The 19,379-nt window shown below is 43.7% G+C and overlaps 1 protein-coding gene across 1 annotated transcript in view; it reads left to right on the forward strand.

Annotated features, from left to right (window-relative positions):
- rmi1 (RMI1, RecQ mediated genome instability 1, homolog) overlaps positions 1-19,379 on the forward strand; it is a 65,124-nt gene that overhangs the window by 20,071 nt on the left and 25,674 nt on the right. The window contains exon 5 of the mRNA XM_084322238.1: positions 3,423-3,493. Within this exon, the coding sequence (XP_084178364.1) occupies positions 3,423-3,493 (71 nt within the window). The remainder of the gene's footprint in view (positions 1-3,422; positions 3,494-19,379) is intronic.

Genomic DNA, 19,379 nt, shown 5'->3' on the forward strand with positions numbered 1-19,379 from the left:
TTTTTTAAAGCAGCCCAACAGAGGTTTATTGTAAAATGTGGCTTGCATCTGGCCTATTGAGGTAGGTCTGCTCGGGATACCGAGCCTGGAAGTGTTTCTTTTTACCTGGGAATCGATACCGGTACCCAACGGTATCTTTTTTTCTGTACTTTACTCTCTCTCTCTCTGAAGTCTAAACTTCACAACTTAAAACCCATCCCTACCTCCCTCTCCCAAACCGTTCCTACAATTTTCTTTTATGTTGCATGATCATGTATACATTTATGTATTATAATTTTTAGGGATGTCCCGATCACGTTTTTTTGCTCCCGATCCGATCCCGATCATGTGATTTTGAGTATCTACCGATACCGATATTTCCCGATCCGATCAAATTTTTATTTTTTTATTTTTTTTTATTCAACAAACATGACCATGTTCACGTCTTAAACTCATACTGAGGCCTTAGTTTTGGTTTTAAATTGCATATCATCATTCATTTATTTATTGTCACACAGAGCAGAAGAATTTTGCCAAAACAAACCAATAGTATCCAGCTGCAGAACAGCAGACCAGCCACACTCTCAGACCCAAACGCATTTCCTTTGATTTAATTATACATCAAATGATTTATGAAGTTAACTTTTCACCTGGATAACGTCAACATTCAGGGTGAATGTAATGTGAGAAATTGGGATAAAAAAAATTTAAATAAAAATTATTTGGGTCTGAGATTGTGGCTGGTCTGCCGTTCTGCAGCTGGATACTATTGGTTTGTTTTGGAAAAATTCTTCTGCTCTGTGACAATAAATAAATGAATGATGATATGCAATTTAAAACCAAAACTAAGGCCTCAGTATGAGTTTAAGACGTGAACATGGTCATGTTTGTTGAATAAAAAAAAAAAAAGTAAAAAAGAAAAAAAAAGAAAAAGTTTTTTTTTTTTTTTTTTTTTTTTGCCGATCCGATCTTCGGAAAATCACGTGATCGGCCCCGATCACGTGATCGGATCGGGACATCCCTAATAATTTTTGTTTAAATATCAACATTATCTGGCAATCCTCAGTAAATACTATCAAACTCCTCTGACGTCATCTGGTCTTTCCAAAGACAGCACAGCACTTCTGATTGATAAGCATGACTGGCACGCAAGAAAAAAACCTTGAATCAGACTCTCTGTATAACGTATTCCAAATCCCAGGCTTTGTGATTTGCTCATTTAAAATCGATTAATCATTCAGCCCTAATGCCCATTCAAAGCAGGCCGATAACTTGGCCCCCGGAAGTGCTGCTTGCAGCATTGTGAAGACCCACAGTATGGCTGCTTGCAGCGTTCTCGAGAACCGGCCATTCGATCGACTTCACACTCGACACCGCACTCCCTTGGGTCCCCAGCAATACACCTGCCAAAAAACGTGAATATAAAGTTTGTTGTTATAGCGCCACCATCTGGTAAAATGGCAACATATTCCATGCTGGACTCATCTGGGTCCTCAGCAATACACCCGGCGAGCGTGAGGTTAATCGGATGAGTGGTTCTCAAGATATGTGAAAGACAACAGACACACACTATAACCATCTGGCCAACACCGGACCCCTCTCCCATGGGTCCATTCCTCAGCAATACACCCACCGAACGTGAAGCCGATCAAATGAACCGCTCAAAGGAACCGGCTAAAAACGTAAAATGTGTTATAGCCCCACCATCTGGTCAAATGGCACCAATAGTATCCAGCTGCAGAACAGCAGACCAGCCACACTCTCAGACCCAAACGCATTTCCTTTGATTTAATTATACATCAAATGATTTATGAAGTTAACTTTTCACCTGGATAACGTCAACATTCAGGGTGAATGTAATGTGAGAAATTGGGATAAAAAAAATTTAAATAAAAATTATTTGGGTCTGAGATTGTGGCTGGTCTGCCGTTCTGCAGCTGGATACTATTGGTTTGTTTTGGAAAAATTCTTCTGCTCTGTGACAATAAATAAATGAATGATGATATGCAATTTAAAACCAAAACTAAGGCCTCAGTATGAGTTTAAGACGTGAACATGGTCATGTTTGTTGAATAAAAAAAAAAAAAGTAAAAAAGAAAAAAAAAGAAAAAGTTTTTTTTTTTTTTTTTTTTTTTTGCCGATCCGATCTTCGGAAAATCACGTGATCGGCCCCGATCACGTGATCGGATCGGGACATCCCTAATAATTTTTGTTTAAATATCAACATTATCTGGCAATCCTCAGTAAATACTATCAAACTCCTCTGACGTCATCTGGTCTTTCCAAAGACAGCACAGCACTTCTGATTGATAAGCATGACTGGCACGCAAGAAAAAAACCTTGAATCAGACTCTCTGTATAACGTATTCCAAATCCCAGGCTTTGTGATTTGCTCATTTAAAATCGATTAATCATTCAGCCCTAATGCCCATTCAAAGCAGGCCGATAACTTGGCCCCCGGAAGTGCTGCTTGCAGCATTGTGAAGACCCACAGTATGGCTGCTTGCAGCGTTCTCGAGAACCGGCCATTCGATCGACTTCACACTCGACACCGCACTCCCTTGGGTCCCCAGCAATACACCTGCCAAAAAACGTGAATATAAAGTTTGTTGTTATAGCGCCACCATCTGGTAAAATGGCAACATATTCCATGCTGGACTCATCTGGGTCCTCAGCAATACACCCGGCGAGCGTGAGGTTAATCGGATGAGTGGTTCTCAAGATATGTGAAAGACAACAGACACACACTATAACCATCTGGCCAACACCGGACCCCTCTCCCATGGGTCCATTCCTCAGCAATACACCCACCGAACGTGAAGCCGATCAAATGAACCGCTCAAAGGAACCGGCTAAAAACGTAAAATGTGTTATAGCCCCACCATCTGGTCAAATGGCACCAAAATGTCACAAATACGACACAGGTTTATATTCTAGCATTACCATATATGTTTTTGATATCTTACTTTGCAGTTAGGTGCATCATGTGTGCTGTGTGAGCCAATCTGAGGCTTTGTTACATTTTGGATGACTTTGAATTGTGGTTAAACGGAAGAAATGTTCTATCTATGAATTGAAAATGGGGGACCCTGATGTAAACAAGACGAAAGTCTTTCTCTGGTCTGCATCCCCTTAACAATTGTGTGTATTGAGCTGTACTGTATTGTACCCATTCTGAATCTGTTAATAACATTTTCAATCAATCAATCTTGGAACAAACATGCTTATTGCTCACTGACACTGATATACCAAAATTTCAATACCACAGCATTTTCCAATACTTAATAGTATTGAAGCAATAGGAATGATGCCAAAAATGCCATCACATTTCAATACCCAACCTTAGTCTTGTATTGTTGTATTAACACACATGTTCCAGTGTAGCTTGGTACACTATTGAAGTCTAAGGTGAATCACCATCTGCCTTGTGATCTATCATTCAGGTGACTGATGGGATACAGAGTTTGGAGGCTATGGAGTACCAGCATATCCCTGTACTCGACACTACTCTCAGGTAAGAATCTAGGAGAAAAGGCCAAGTTAGGGCCCGGGTCCACCTATCTCATATTTATGGGCGCAAGCGTCTTTTTTCAATGTATCCCAATGGGGAGGGAGCGTATGCGGCTGCATGCGCTGCAGTCTGCTTCTTTTTTCAGCTTTTTTGTGCGGCCGCACACAGCGTTTAAAGTTGAAACTTTCTGAACTTTTCAGAGCGATGCGCTGAGCTCATTTTCAGACAACCAATCACAGCCATTCATATCTACCACTCTGTTTGTAACCTGACACCGGAGTTGCCTGCCTGTCTTGGCTGTCTACCCACAAGAGACGGGCCATTGAGATTCGCAACAAAGCACAAATACACTAATAATAATAACTACACGAATACACTACTAAAAAGCTAATAAAAAGCAAAGGGCGAACTGTGGTGTCAGGCAATAACTAAATGTAGCAGGGTGGATTATCCCTGCTTCGTGGGAACGGGTGGGCACAATCACTGGGTAGCGAGACACAGTAGAGCTCTGTCTGACTGCACCTCTGTCTTTGAGTCTGGAGCTTCAACTGGAGGCTGGCAGTGTGAGTGGATGGGGCCCGGGATTTACCAACCTGGTCTGGTACTCTGGTCTTCCTCCCCTGCAGCAGGGCGGTCAGCAGTACTCCCCAACACGCTCCCACTTCCCACAATTACTCCTGTGACCCTCCCACACCTAGTGACTGAATTGTAAGTAAATAACTTGGTTCCCCCCGCAAGCAGTACCCTCCCTCAGTGACACTAGAAACCTTACAATAAAAAGGGAAAGGTGGAATAGGAAGGGGTTAATTGTATTAACGTTACCCACACCAAAAGAGTTGTTAAACGGCTCATGAATGGACACGCACACAGAACTCCCATCTAATTCTTTATAGTTAATTATACTGGTCAGTTACAAAGATTTAAAGGCACTGGATCAAATAGAATGAAATCTTACTATTACCCAATCTGTAACTCAATACCTTATGTCCACGTATATTCTACACACACCTCTGTGTTAGTACCAGGAATAATATACTTTAATGCATTTGACTCATCGCCCACGTCTGGGTCAGTACCATGTATAAGACCTCTAGTCTGTAACCTCCCCACTGGGAAAGGGTTGATTAGATGGGAAATTATTATTAAAGACACAACACGTTATCACACTCAAAGGAAATAAAAAATGTGGGCCCACAATACCAAACAAAAGTCCTCTACTAATGCCGGCATATATTGTTGATGGGGTACCCCTATGAACTGTAGTTAGCAACGTTAGCTTCGCCCGCAGGCCGCATCACACTGTGTACTGTGCAATAAGATCCTGGGCACCGAAGCCCTAATGTACTCAACCAAGATGGCGGCCTCGCCGTGCCACCACCGTCCGGATAGCAAGATGGCGTCGAACGCTCTCGGCACGGGCGCTAGCAAGCGGGGCTGGAGCAGAGGGGCAGTAGTGGGCTGAGGGCGCCTGCTGGGTGATGGCGACCTCTGCTGGTCGGGACGAACTCCCGTGTTGACTGAAGACAGCCGGTGCAGAGCCGACGTTGACGCCGGTGAAGACTGGTTGTAGACAGCCGGTGCTGGGTCGACGCGCATCCATAAACTTGCCCTCACTGACACTGAAGCTACACTCTTGATGAATGCCGATGGGATGTCTCTATCTATCTCAGAATCACTTACCTAAGATATAACCCTTTGGCCGCCCGATATCCCCCAGCGAGGTGATAATTACTATTTCTGTCAAGCTTACTTCATAGTCACTAGTTTAGTTATATCCAGTTGATATGACATGTAAGCATAGAAGAGTTGTTAGCCTCTTCTTTGTTTGTAATAAACCGAATGTATGTCTGGGAGAACTCTTATTGCCTATAATAACAATAATATTATTATCATCATTACCATCATTATTATCATCATTTTACGAAATGCCTGTAATGCTGCATCTCTGAAAGCCTGATGATATTACGTCACCGTCATCACCGCCACTATCCTCATTTGTGAGGAAAGGCCTGTAATACTGCTCATTTGAAAGCCTGATTGTATTACTTCACTTTTAATAAGTTTTACTACTGCCAATAGTGTAATATTAGCGTACTAACACTTAATCATTTTTTGCAAGTCCCAGTACCCCTTATCAATTCGACAGATCCATCAATCCGTGGCACCGATCGTCCGGTCCTGCAGTGACTAGATTATCAGTTTCCCACAATCTTGACAGAGCCCGTCGAACACAGAGATACCGGAACCCGCAAACAACAAACAGTGCCATATGTATATATATATCCTTTATATAACTTTAGCTGAAAAGCAGTAACCAGCAATTGATTCAATCTGTATTTCAGGCTACCCGAACATAGTCACCTCAGATGAAAGCAGGGCGCGGCCAGCATCGTGGCCCATTGCGGATAGAAAGCAGTCCACGAATTCAATAAGTATTTAAACAAAGTTATTTTAATTAGAAAAAAAGCAAGTTTACAAAAGAGACTGTATTGGAAATGTCCAATTCAGTTAAAAGAATTATAAAACAAAACAACATCTCTTCTCTAGTATAGCATAGCCTATACGCCTGGTGTCTGAAGTCAAAAGTGAAAATCTGACCTGGGATCCAGCGAGTTGGTCCTTATATACGGGCTCAGGACCTCTTTGCTATTGGTCCAAATACAGTGATGTCATAATGATGTCATTCTACCAGCCAATAAACGCATAACACATAAAGATGAACTCTCCTCCCCTTCTAGTTGTATCTTTGCCATTGGCTCCCGTCTACTCCACTGGGTTGTAACTTAAAAAGTAATTGTAACAGTTTTACTGGAACAGAGTACGATATTGTGGAAACTCCCTATCTGTTTCTAGCAGGCTAGCAGAGAGGCCCCCAAGGTCGTAGACACATTCCTAAGGCCGTCCAGCAGTATTGAATCAAGCAATTGCCCTGTGTAATATACAATACATGGTCCTTCTATCATGAATAGCCTATACGCTTATATATACATATATATATACATAATCATTTACATCATAATCATAATAGTACATCATACATGTGGTTTTTAAAGTGTATGATGGCTCTCTCTTCTGACAAGGTCAACGCTCTGTGACTGCATTCTGCATCCCATTCCGCGTTTCTGCCGTGTTTCTGACCTACTGACAATATTCTCTTCTCAACTCCTTTCTGACTGTGCATACCAGTTAGTGGTCTGCAAGGGCCTTGAAATAAAGCCCGAGCCCTGCCCGAGCCCGTGAACTTCAGGCCCTGCCCGAAAATAAGCCTGACTGTAAATAATATTTTAAGCCCTAGCCCGCGTGAAAACCAGAAAAAAATTATTATTATTATTATTATTATTATTAAAATAAAATAAAAATTGTATTTGTTTTAAATATTCGAAACACGGTTTTATATGAACATAATAAATAAACAAAACTAAGAAGCATTTACATAGCCTGTTTCGCTCTTATTAGAATGCCGTCTCTCCCAGTGCTCGCTTATAGACTGACTCACATCAGCCTCGTAAAACGTATTGAAGGCTATAGAATCTTCTTTGACACACACACACACACACACACACACACACACACACACACACACACACACACACACACACACACACACACACACACACACACACACACACACGACACACAATAGCCAAAACAGAAATCAGATTTCGAGCAGAGCAACGTAATGAAAAGCACAACAAAACAGGTAGCGACCCAGCAAATAATAAACATCACTCACCACGACGTCAGCAACGCGTTGAACACCGTTAACAAAACTTCGCCAACCTGCTACATACATCCCAAGAACAAATTAAAACGTTCGCCAACTGGCTATATTCCAACACAACCAATCAAGTTGAACTTGTCCCCTGAGTTCTCCCTGCGCGCTGCGGTAATTACATCCAAATGTTTCTCTGGCGCAAAAGAGAAAACGAATCTTAAGGAAAACGAAGGTTATCCTATAACCCTAGTTATAAAAAAAAAAAAAAACGCAATACATTTTTTTAAATTAAAAACGGCGGTGCCCGGGCCCGGCCGAGCCCGAATTATTTATTAAAAAAAAAGCCCTACCCAGCCCGAACCCGCCGGGCCGGGCCCCGTCGGGCCTGGGCAAGGTTGCAGTGCACTAATACCAGCCCAGACCTAGATACTCGTGCAAAGCGTATATGCATATATATACATATACACATATATATATATGAATACATATCACATATAGACACATTCAGTAACATATGCTTAGATTTAAACCAGATATATACAATAACCATATGCTTAAACATTTATATCCTACAATTGACAGAGAGAACAGGATGTCATAAATAACAAGAGTCACTAGTTGGCTGTGACTCTCAACACCCCCTCCTCGTCATCTTGTTCGGTCATTTTCCACTGTCTTAATAGCGTCTGTACGGGGGGACGAGATGGCAATTGCGGGGTCACGATGGCTGTGACTCTCAACACCCCCTCTGTCATCTTGGTTCCCTGGTACCCTGGTAGCCGGCGGGAAGACTTGCATCTGTTGTTCCCTGGCTGGACGGCCCGACAGGATAGGGGCCACGTCGTTGCTTGGTATCCGGCGGGAAGACTGGCATCTGTTGTTCCCGGCCAATGCCACTTAGTTGTTGTCGTCTGAAGAACACAATGTCATGGTTCTTATGGTCACCCCCTCTGATCTCTTGGATCTCTCCCGTAGTTTGAGGTAGGTCGAATTGTCACTTCTCGGGCGACCCCACGGGCCATAAGGCTGTTATTACTTAAAAAAATAATAAGTGTTTCATATCCTTTACTCCAGTAACAGTCCATGGGCATGTTGTATCAGTCCCCGTCGTTTTAAAAAGCAGGCATGGAAAGCAAAATAAAGCATTGCTTTCACTACATGCAGTTAGCCAAGACTTCTTACCAAACCAGCTTCTGGAAAACGACCGAATATATTGCCTTCCTCTGTCTGTGGCTGGTTGCTGAATGCTGATCTCAGGTTGATCAGGTCCAAGTCTTTCAAATGGTGTTGCTTTGATGGATTTAACAGAATTATCCATGGTAGCTAACTATAAATCGAAAATACTCCTTGAAACCGAAACCATGTCAACTGGTGACGAGTGAACACACAGAGGTGGAGCACAGTCAGAGTGCGTGACTGCTTGCTTGGAGCGCCAGAAACCCCCCCCCAAGTCCCCCCCCCCCCAGATCATATTTATGACCATTGATAGGCTAAAATGTATTTACTAGATTCATTACATTGGCCGTTTGCGCGCAGTGACGCCTACTCACTGCGTTTTGTCTAGCGCCCCGGATTCGGAGGTAGTTTCTAATAGACTGACGTCAATCACAAACGAGAGGGAGGAGATTAGAATAGCATGCAAAAAACAATGATTTATACTATATTTATTCCTATATTAACGTTATTGTGCATTTTAATAGTAATTATTATTCATTTTAAACATGTTTATTTTATTTTTAGGGCTTCAAGCCTTCAAAATATCTAAAATAAAAAAAAAAAGTTCTTCTCCTACTCTCTCATTGCTCTCAACCAGGGGGGGGCGGCGCCCCAGCGCCCCCTATGGGCGGCCGCCACTGGCGTAGAGCCCTATATATGGAGACATTAACATTACGTTATCAAACATAGGGACAAAGTCTGTAAAGAATCTTTATGTTAATTCATCATAAAAATTCTCTGCCCCCGAAATACAAAAAAGCCCCCGAAAATCAATTAAGGGGGGCAAAAAAAGCCCTGGATTTTTTTTTTTTTTTCTAACCCTGCCTCAACGTGAGTAAAACAATTGAAAAAGGTTCATGTAATAATTGGACTAAGTAGACTAAGACTCTATGAGGAGAAGGCTCCTCTGAGGAGGCTCTGAAACTCCATGAGGAGGAGGCTCTGAAACTCTCTACGGAGGAGGCTCTAAAACTCTGAGGAGGAGGCTCTGACTGAAAACTCAAAATGGCCCAATATACACTACTGGCAGGGAGCAAACCAGAAGAAGCAGTAGTCTCGACTGCATTGCATCCCCGCCTTTACAATGACAGCGCCCCGTAACACAGGCCCTGTAACTCACGAACATGTCTCTTGGCCCATAAGAAAACGCGCCTGTGACGTCTTCAAATGGCTGGGGGAATCCCGTGTCCTACCTACTAATTTGGTGTGGGAAACAGGGAAATCCCCCCCCTCCCCGTGACGAGAGAGAGAAAACACCCTCGTCAGGGAAAACTGATAGGTAGAAAGGCACAACCTCTCTGCAAATCAGTTACGTAAAGGATATAACTATATCCGGGGGGGGGGGGGGGGGGGGGGGGTGGTTATTCCGTCCACCCCTCAACACCTCACCCCTGATACGACGCCATAAAAAAGCAGAGCCGTGACACCGGTTGCATAGCGCGCTACATGAAAGCACATACTTGCCTTAGAGTAAAAGCTTTACATCATGCACGCCAGCCACAGCCGATAACCTCGTTTGTGTAACAAACTGGTTTTATTTCACGGCTCTGGCTTATGTGTGAAAAACTTGCCACCCGCTATTTTTATCATTACCCTTAAGCAAAGAAAAAATATCAGTCTAAAGAGAGGGACTCAAAAGGTCCTTGGTTCATATGCCACATATGTACAACTCTGTAAGCTAACACCCATACCAGTTGTGGACTCAATGCTACGTTTCCTAAATGTATTACATGAAACACACAACTCTCATCATACAATAAAACCCCAAGTTAACTTTTACTCACGTAAGAAAGAACGCTGTCTTAAGTAGAGAGAAGGACATAAGCCCTTGGCGAAGTGCTAGAACTACAGGCCTTGCTAAGTTATACACAATAGCAACCAACGCAAATTTTCAGAGAAAACTGCACAAACTCCAGCAAGAAGGCGCCCCCAGCATCTGTAGCTGCGGGTTCACATAGCACACGTCGTAGCCCCCAAAATACAGTGAAGTAAACACGTTTTGTTAAACAAAAACATTGTTATCAACCAAAAACATTTTGGGGGGAGGGAGGGAGAGTGGGGCATAGTGTAATGTGTCCTACCTGACCCCCGGACGCAGGATGAATGGCCGCAACAAATGGCTGGTCCACCACGTTGACGAGGCCACTTGCTGGCAGGGCCAGAAGTGGCGACGGCTGGAGTCCCGCTCCGGCGTATCGCCCACATCCTGCGGCCGGCCATGGTGCAGGCCGACGACATCTTCTGCCAGAGATGACGTCAAATCAAGTGTTCAGGGCCCGCTACCTCCCCACGGCTAACGCCAACGGTTAGCACAAGCTAACGGCTAACTCCAGGCTGACGTTTAGCACCAAGCTAACAGCTAGCCTGCACAGGCCCACCGTCGGCTCCGACCAACGGCCAGCTACCAGCTAACAGCTAGCTCTTACCGGCCCACCGATAGCCACCGGCATGCCAATCATGGTTGGGCATGTATTGGAGTTGGGCGGTAACTGCTCTTTCCAGGATTTTGCTTAGGAAAGGAAGGTTAGAGATCGGCCTGAAGTAGTTGAGGTTGTTCAGATCCAGACCTGAGGGTGGGTGTTATGGAAGCCATTTTGAAGCTGCAGGGTACTGTGCCAGTATTTTAGCACAACACAAGGATTCATCTATCCTCTTTTCTGACTCTGGAGAAGACGGTAAGCACATTTCCCATAATGTTGGCATGTTCCTTTAAACTGCATATTAAGGTAATGTCTAGTATGCCCATCTCCACTCATCAGTGTAGACCTTTTCAGTGTTTCAAAACAATTAGCCAACACAATAATATAAACAAGATAGTTGTCTAATCTGAAGATTCCCAGTTTGATCCCGGCTACTCTTTAGCAGTGTGTCGAGGTGTCCTTGAGCAAGACGCCATGCCCCTAACTGCTCCCAATGAGCAGGTTGTTGCATTGCATGGTTGCCTCTGCTATCACTATGTGATTGAATGTGAGGCACAAATTGTAAAGTGCTTTGGATAAAAGCGCTATATAAATGCAGTCCATTTAATATTTATACGCATGCATGCACAGTTTAAATACAGCCCATATGATACAGTTTAAATACAGCACAAGATGCAGCTTAAATACAGCCCATATGATAGTTTAAATACAGCCCATATGATGCAGTTTAAATACAGCCCATATGATAGTTTAAATACAGCGCATATGATGCAGTTTAAATACAGCCCATATGATGCAGTTTAAATACAGCCCATATGATAGTTTAAATACAGCGCATATGATGCAGTTTAAATACAGCCCATATGATACAGTTTCAATACAGCACATATGATACAGCTTAAATACAGCGCATATGATAGTTTAAATACAGCACATGATAGTTTAAATACAGCCCATATGTTAGTATAAATACAGCGCATATGATACAGTTTAAATACAGCCCATATGATACAGCACATATGGTACTAGGTCAAAGGATTACTTAACTTACATACATCACATGTAAAAACTGAGTTTGGTGAAACTGGTTTTAAATACTAATTACGGAAAACAAAAAAACTACAGAAAACCTTGAAATTAGAAAATGTTTTCATTCCGTTAGAAGATTTTAAAGTTTGAACAGGGTAATTGTTTCCTTTCATTTCCTCTGATTAACTTTTTTGTCTGTTGTTCAATGACTATTGTACAGTGATTTCAATTAGACTACCTGTTTTTAACTCTTTGGACGCCAGACCCGAGGATAGACTGGTTATCTCACCGACCGGTCAGCGCCAGACCCGAGTATAGTCGGGTTTTCATCGTTTTAAATTTAAAAAATTTTAAGATTACATTTTTTAGCGTTTATCGCTTTTTGCTACTGGGCAGTCCAGTAGAGAGAGAGAGAGGAAGAGCGGGAGACAGAGTGGGTGGAAGACATTCGGCAAATGACGCCGGGTCCGGGAATCGAACCCGGGTCGGCCGTGCCGCGACGCAGCGCGTTACATGGTTCGCCACTTGGGCGCCCCATCGTTATTTCTTTTATTCGATATTTCCATTCATTACAGGCACACAGACTCAGGGTTAACATGGGGAATCATCCTGAGTAGGGTTGGGTACTGTTCACATTTGAACCGGTACCAGTTCCTGGAATTTGGTATAGGTACCCAACGGTACCTTTTTTCTGTACTTTTTAATAATTTTTTTTATTATCTTTTTCCTCCTTTTTTTCGTTTTTCTCTCATCCCAATGTTAGTCGTTATGCCAATTCCCAATCCCCTTCCTGGTCGTTGCGCACTCTACCCCCTACGGTTGGTCCGGGAGGGCGGAGACTATCGCATGCTTCCTCCGACACATGTGTACCCAGCCCACCGCTTCTTTTCACCTGGCAGCGCGGACTCTCACTGAGAGAGTGTAACGTGTGGAAGGTCACACTACCTCTCTTAGGCCATGGTTACACTGGGGAAAAACAGCAACGTTTTATTTTCGAATGATTACGGTACGTTTGCATGTCCAAGTTAAAAAGAAACGCAGTTTTGGCAGGAAAACGCGTTTTTCTAGCGGCAACGCTGAAAGGGTGTTTTCGTTTTGGAAACTCGCAGACAATGGTGCCATGTAATTTGCGCAAGCCGGATACGGAGCCGTTCTGCCCAATGCCCATGCGCAGTAGAGATCGACGCCAAATTCTCCCCTGGCTGGACCTCGACTCCGTCCATTAGTTATTTCCAGTGTTTACAGCAGAGCTGTCCCAAGTAGCTGCGGCTACCAACGTGTTGTCAAGTTATTGTTATAAGGAGCCCAGTCCAAGCTACAACAGTCTGCATTCCCTTAACAATTGTTTGTATTGAGCCGTATTGTATTGTACCCATTCTGCAATCTGTTAAATAAAGTTTACATCCATTCATTCTGCTAGCATTAACGTTACTACGCTGCTAGCCACAATGCTATACTGTTATAATGGCATATCCCAATCACGTTAGCACGTAAGCTAACAAAATCGGCAATCTTTTTGTGAGACTAAACTCCGCTCTTGGTGGTCAATTGTGTTGATGTTAGTTTTGTTTCATCAACAAATGAGGCAGAACACAGTGAATGTATCCGTTTTTGTTTATTGCACTTTATTTCTTGTTGAAAAATAAATGCTATGTAGCTAAATGGCTCATGCGAGGTATAAAGATGGTGGCTTTTCTGAGATTTTGAGCAGGATGTGGAGTGACTCGTTCAACCTTTCTGATTGGTTGAAAATGGCCTTCATGTTTGAACTACATCGCCACCTACTGCTTTGGCATTGTACTACATGTATATACATCACTCTGTGGTCAGGAGACAAAACGATGTCTAACTTGCCTGCCATTACGTAGCGTTAAAACGAAAACTGAAACTGAAAACGAAACTGGCCCTAGTGTAACCGCAGCATTAGATCCTTCCCTTGCTGTGCAGGCGCCCCGACCGAACTGTAGGAGTCGCTGTTTACAACGACCAGGACCCACCCTCGCCGGGTTTCCCACCCTCTTAACACTACCAATCGTGTTAGTACGGACGTCCGTCCAGCGTCTATGCCTTTGTCGTCTCTTCTATTGGACTTGTCTCGTGAAGTATAGTATTATCTTAACAGTTCAGTACTCTGCTGTTGTTCTGATCTAAGTTGCTGTTTACGTTACCCATAGGAGAACAGTACAGTGATGGATGAATCATCAGGCAGAATCCAGAGCTCTCATCTAAAGTTGTTGCATTTATTGCACATAAAACACAATGTATTTCTATATTAAAAGGTTGAAATCCAACAAAACTCAAGCATGAGTCTTTGTTGAAAAGAGTCTATATCCAAATCAATGATGTTCAGAACAGCGTTGAATCTATCTAACTGACTCGAGTTCTTTGTTCTCTAGAAACCAGGAAGTTTTCCCGCTTCAATGTCCTTTGTTGTTGTTTTTCCTCGTTGCTATGGCGATGAGTTTCTTTGTCTGTTCTCGTTCTGCCGTCCTGCCGCTGGGGGTGGTGTCTGTTTTTTCGTGTGTTCTCAACACTCCCCTTTTATCAATGAGTTGAAACCCCTTGGTGTGAGGTCATCAGTGACATCACACATATGGTCTCAACCAATTACAAGCTTTCACAGTTTGAATCTCAAAGGGGGTTGGACTTTGTCCAACTACTCAGTTTTTTTCATTGTTTCAAATCAGAGTAATAGCATTAGTCAAAAATAGGCTTAATACTTTTGGTATTAAGCCTCAAGATATTTATGGTTGAATTCTGCTTGATTCCTTAAACACAGACATTTTATTCTTGACTCAAAAGCGATAGGTTTCAGATGAGTCACTCCTTTACCATCAAGCCCAGTTTTATAGTTTTCTAATCATTTCTTTTAACTTTATTAAATCTTCTATGCTAACAGTTCGTCTTAGTTATCATTTTAAATATGTCCAACTTGGTTCAAACACGGCTTGATTGTAAACCTTCAATGACTCTCTTCATAAATACAACATGTTTCATGTCCTTATGTTCAGATTACAAGTACAATATACCAGGAAATATCTGCAGTTTGTTTCACACTAATGTAAGTATATTAAAACACAGTTGAAAGTAGATCTAAGTTACTTAAAATAGTCCATCCTTGGACCCTCCTCTTTACAGCTGTCTCTACTCACTGTCTCACAAGACTCAGCAATCTACCGGCAGTATGTGATGTGCTCATCCTTTGTTCCAGCTTTTGGCCAACACCCGGTCGTAAATAGAGTTTGTTGACCATTTACTGTGTATGTAAATTGACCTCTGTTTTGAGCACAATGTCAATCAATCTCTGTAGACACACACTATAAACTAAGTTACCGTAGTGTAAGATCCTGATCAAACTGGCCAGTATCACGTCTTCGTCTGTTTGGCCCTCCATCCAATTCCTCTGCGTTGTGTACTTTTAATGGTCCTGACGTCTCCGATACTGGCAGATAAGATCCTTATCTCCCCCGTTAGTGCAATCCATAAACCATCCTAATTCTCCACCTCCGTAAGAATTCGACACTTCGACACCGTGAGATACCTTATGAGGAAAAGCGTTGTTTTATTGCTATAAACAGAACCTCATAATCAGATGTTATCAGATGTTATCAAATTGTATCGTCCTTGAAGAGTCTATTCTAATGATCTTTCGGTGTGTTCTATTGTCCCTTTGCTGTTATGTCCAATAGTGGTCAGGCCTGGTCGTTAGCCTGAACCCTCCTCGTGTTAGCCGAAGCTACCGTAATGATGATGTGGCATTCTCCCTTCCCCCCCCCTCCGTGGTGGAGGAGGAAGAGTCTCTCCTGGTTCCTTCCCTCTTAGTCTCAGTCAGATTTTAGTCTGCTCAACACCCGGAAACACCGTTCGACTTATAGATGTTCGTCGTCGCAACGACGGCCCCGCCTTCTGGTTGTCATGCGACGTGTTGTCATGACAACTGCGTTTAACCTTTACACACACTTCAAAACGTTTCTCTACTGTTGCATTAAAGAGGTCACCCCTCTCCCTCGCTCTGGGCCTACAGTACTCGCTCTTATCTGTGTTCTTCCACGGAATGCAAAACAAAACACCCTCGCTGGCAGTGTATTCAATCCACTGGTCACCGTTCTATCACCGTCTTCCATGCTTCCACCGTCCGCATGCACTTCGACCTCTCTGACCCGGCACCGTTTTAGCTGTGGTCACTCCCCCCAATCTATACATCACATACATTGAAAAAGCACCCCAAATCCTTCATTCCCCCCTTTGATTCTTAATCAACCTTCAGAATCAACAGACTACTTGGTTTTTCAATTAATTATACACAAAAATAGACTCATAACAATGAGGGCCCCGCCGTCTGCTGTTTTTCCTTTTGTTTTCCATTACCCGCATCACACCCAAACCAGAAAGGATAAACAACGGTCATGGAGGAGAGAGAGAGAGAGACAGAGAAAAACACAGATTGCAACTTTTCAAACGACACACCTAAACCCTTCGGCCCCCCTATTAGGTACCCCACGTCCAAATCAGAGCGCTCCCTTCCCTCTTACAGTACACCTCCCATCTTGGGCCGGTCCCGTCTTCTAGGGCAAGGGCCCCTTTTCAGTGACGGCTCCTTTCCTGAGCTGGTCCCCCTCCCAGGGCGCGGTCCCCTAGGCAAAAATGTCTCCCCTGGTCTGCTCCTGCTCAGTGTCTCTGGCTGTCCTCTCCACATCTGCTCCTCCACCGCCGCCGTCTCCTCTCTCTCGTCGTGGATGATCTGATGATCTGTGTACCAGGCTGCGGTGCCTGGCCCCTGCGGCTTCCTCCTCCTCCAGTCTGTCTCCTGGTCATCTCCTGGTCATCTCCATCGCTGTCGGTGTCTCCCCCCTTTGAAAGCAGAAACACAACACGGCAGTCGTCTGTACATTCGACTTCCCTTGTTTTGCTATTAGTCTACCACCTTCTCCACACCTATTCTCCATCTTACAGGGCGGTTCCCTGTTTGTTGTCTTCCGGCGTGACACTTGCAGTTTCCGATACCCACTCCGCGCAACTCTTCATCCCAGTTTGACCCCCAGCGCGCGCCAGTTCTTCTGGTGACGTGTCTTCTGAAGACCCTGCCTATCTATTAGGTGTGAGAAGGCCCCACTGGAATTCTAACTCCCTCTTTATTCCATAATTAACCCATTCAAATCACTGCACCATCTTTCTGTGCAATTCTTATTTAATCCATTGTCTAATTAAACTCTATCTAATATTATTATTATAATAATAAACCACTCTGTGCTCATTAGATTGACTATCGAATCACTCCCCCACTCCGCCACTAGATGGTAGTACAGGCCTATATCTAAATATTCCCCTATGGGTAATAAACTCCCCAGCACTACCCCCCCTCCGCCACTAGGTGGCGACCTACTCCTCCTCCATGGTGTTTTAGTTGACGTGTCATTTCCTGGTTCTTTATCTGTTGTTATCTCCTCGTGGCTCCCTGCCATCTTGTATCATCCCTCTCGTGGCCCCTTTTGCGGCCATCTTGTCTCGCTCATAATGGCTACTCTCTCAAACAAAACGAACGCTGCCCTTCCTTCCAAGGCCTAAAAAACACAGCTGTTTTCCTCTCTTTCCTATCAGGGGACGCTTCTCCCGGACTAAATTCTTGCTTATCGGACATAATACACAGTTTAAGGTAAATTCCCGACCGACTTTCCTCCCGTCAAAACAAATTCCGGCCGTCTTGAGACCACAGCGACCAGTTTAAGGTGGGCCGTCTCAGGCGACAGTCTTGTCATAACAATCCCGCCATAACAGATTTCAGTCTGGTTCAGCACCCCCCCCTCTCCTCATCTCTCTCATTATGGCTCCTTCTGCCCTATTTTGCTTTCTTTCGTCATCTATGACTGTTTTGGTTCCCTTTCAGATAACACCTTCGATTTTCAAAACAAAACTGTGCCGCTCTGCTGTTATTCAAACACACTATTACAGCTGGCATTCTCTCTGTGTCGAACTAGAAATGTTTACGTTTACGGATACACATCTGTTCGTTTTTATTTGGCTTAAAAGATCAAAACAACCGTGTGCACAGTGAACTCACATTTTTGATCGGAGCGCTGTTTCCCCTACAGCGCTGGTTCGCCTCCTGACCGCTCGACTCGCCGCTCTCTCCCAGGGCTGGCCGGCCTTGCTCGATCATGATTCTCCCACACACGATGTCTGTTGTCCACTGTCGTCCCATTATTGAAAAAGTCTTTTTCCGTTGTTCTTATCTCTCGGCAACCAACTGCTCCCGTTGTTTTAATCTCTTGCAAATCCGGGTCACGGCACCAACTGTAAGATCCTGATCAAACTGGCCAGTATCACGTCTTCGTCTGTTTGGCCCTCCATCCAATTCCTCTGCGTTGTGTACTTTTAATGGTCCTGACGTCTCCGATACTGGCAGATAAGATCCTTATCTCCCCCGTTAGTGCAATCCATAAACCATCCTAATTCTCCACCTCTGTAAGAATTCGACACTTCGACACCGTGAGATACCTTATGAGGAAAAGCGTTGTTTTATTGCTATAAACAGAACCTCATAATCAGATGTTATCAGATGTTATCAAATTGTATCGTCCTTGAAGAGTCTATTCTAATGATCTTTCGGTGTGTTCTATTGTCCCTTTGCTGTTATGTCCAATAGTGGTCAGGCCTGGTCGTTAGCCTGAACCCTCCTTGTGTTAGCCGAAGCTACCGTAATGATGATGTGGCATTCTCCCTTCCCCCCCCCTCCGTGGTGTAGGAGGAAGAGTCTCTCCTGGTTCCTTCCCTCTTAGTCTCAGTCAGATTTTAGTCTGCTCAACACCCGGAAACACCGTTCGACTTATAGATGTTCGTCGCCGCAACGACGGCCCCGCCTTCTGGTTGTCATGCGACGTGTTGTCATGACAACTGCGTTTAACCTTTACACACACTTCAAAACGTTTCTCTACTGTTGCATTAAAGAGGTCACCCCTCTCCCTCGCTCTGGGCCTACAGTACTCGCTCTTATCTGTGTTCTTCCAAGGAATGCAAAACAAAACACCCTCGCTGGCAGTGTATTCAATCCACTGGTCACCGTTCTATCACCGTCTTCCATGCTTCCACCGTCCGCATGCACTTCGACCTCTCTGACCCGGCACCGTTTTAGCTGTGGTCACTCCCCCCAATCTATACATCACATACATTGAAAAAGCACCCCAAATCCTTCAGTAGTCAAATCCAGGTCATCAATATTTTTGATTGCCAACCTACTAATCACTTTTTGTTACAGTCTAAAAGTGTAACGCATTCCTTTTGTACATAGTAAAGCTTACTTTAATTAACTGACTATATCTATTGCAAAGTACCTATTCTCTGCATCCAAGATCTGTTTTCCTGTAACAAATAGCTGCCTCTAACTTGGCCCTTTGACCCCTTTGGTTGACTGAATGGGACAGCTGTTTTCTGACCAAATCCTATGTACTTAAACCTTTTCTCCTAGGGACATTTTCCAGTACATTTTAGGAGCTATAATTAGCATTATTTACGA

Source organism: Notolepis coatsorum, assembly GCF_963971535.1.
Source record: "Notolepis coatsorum genome assembly, chromosome: 1".
NCBI lineage: Eukaryota > Metazoa > Chordata > Actinopteri > Aulopiformes > Paralepididae > Notolepis > Notolepis coatsorum.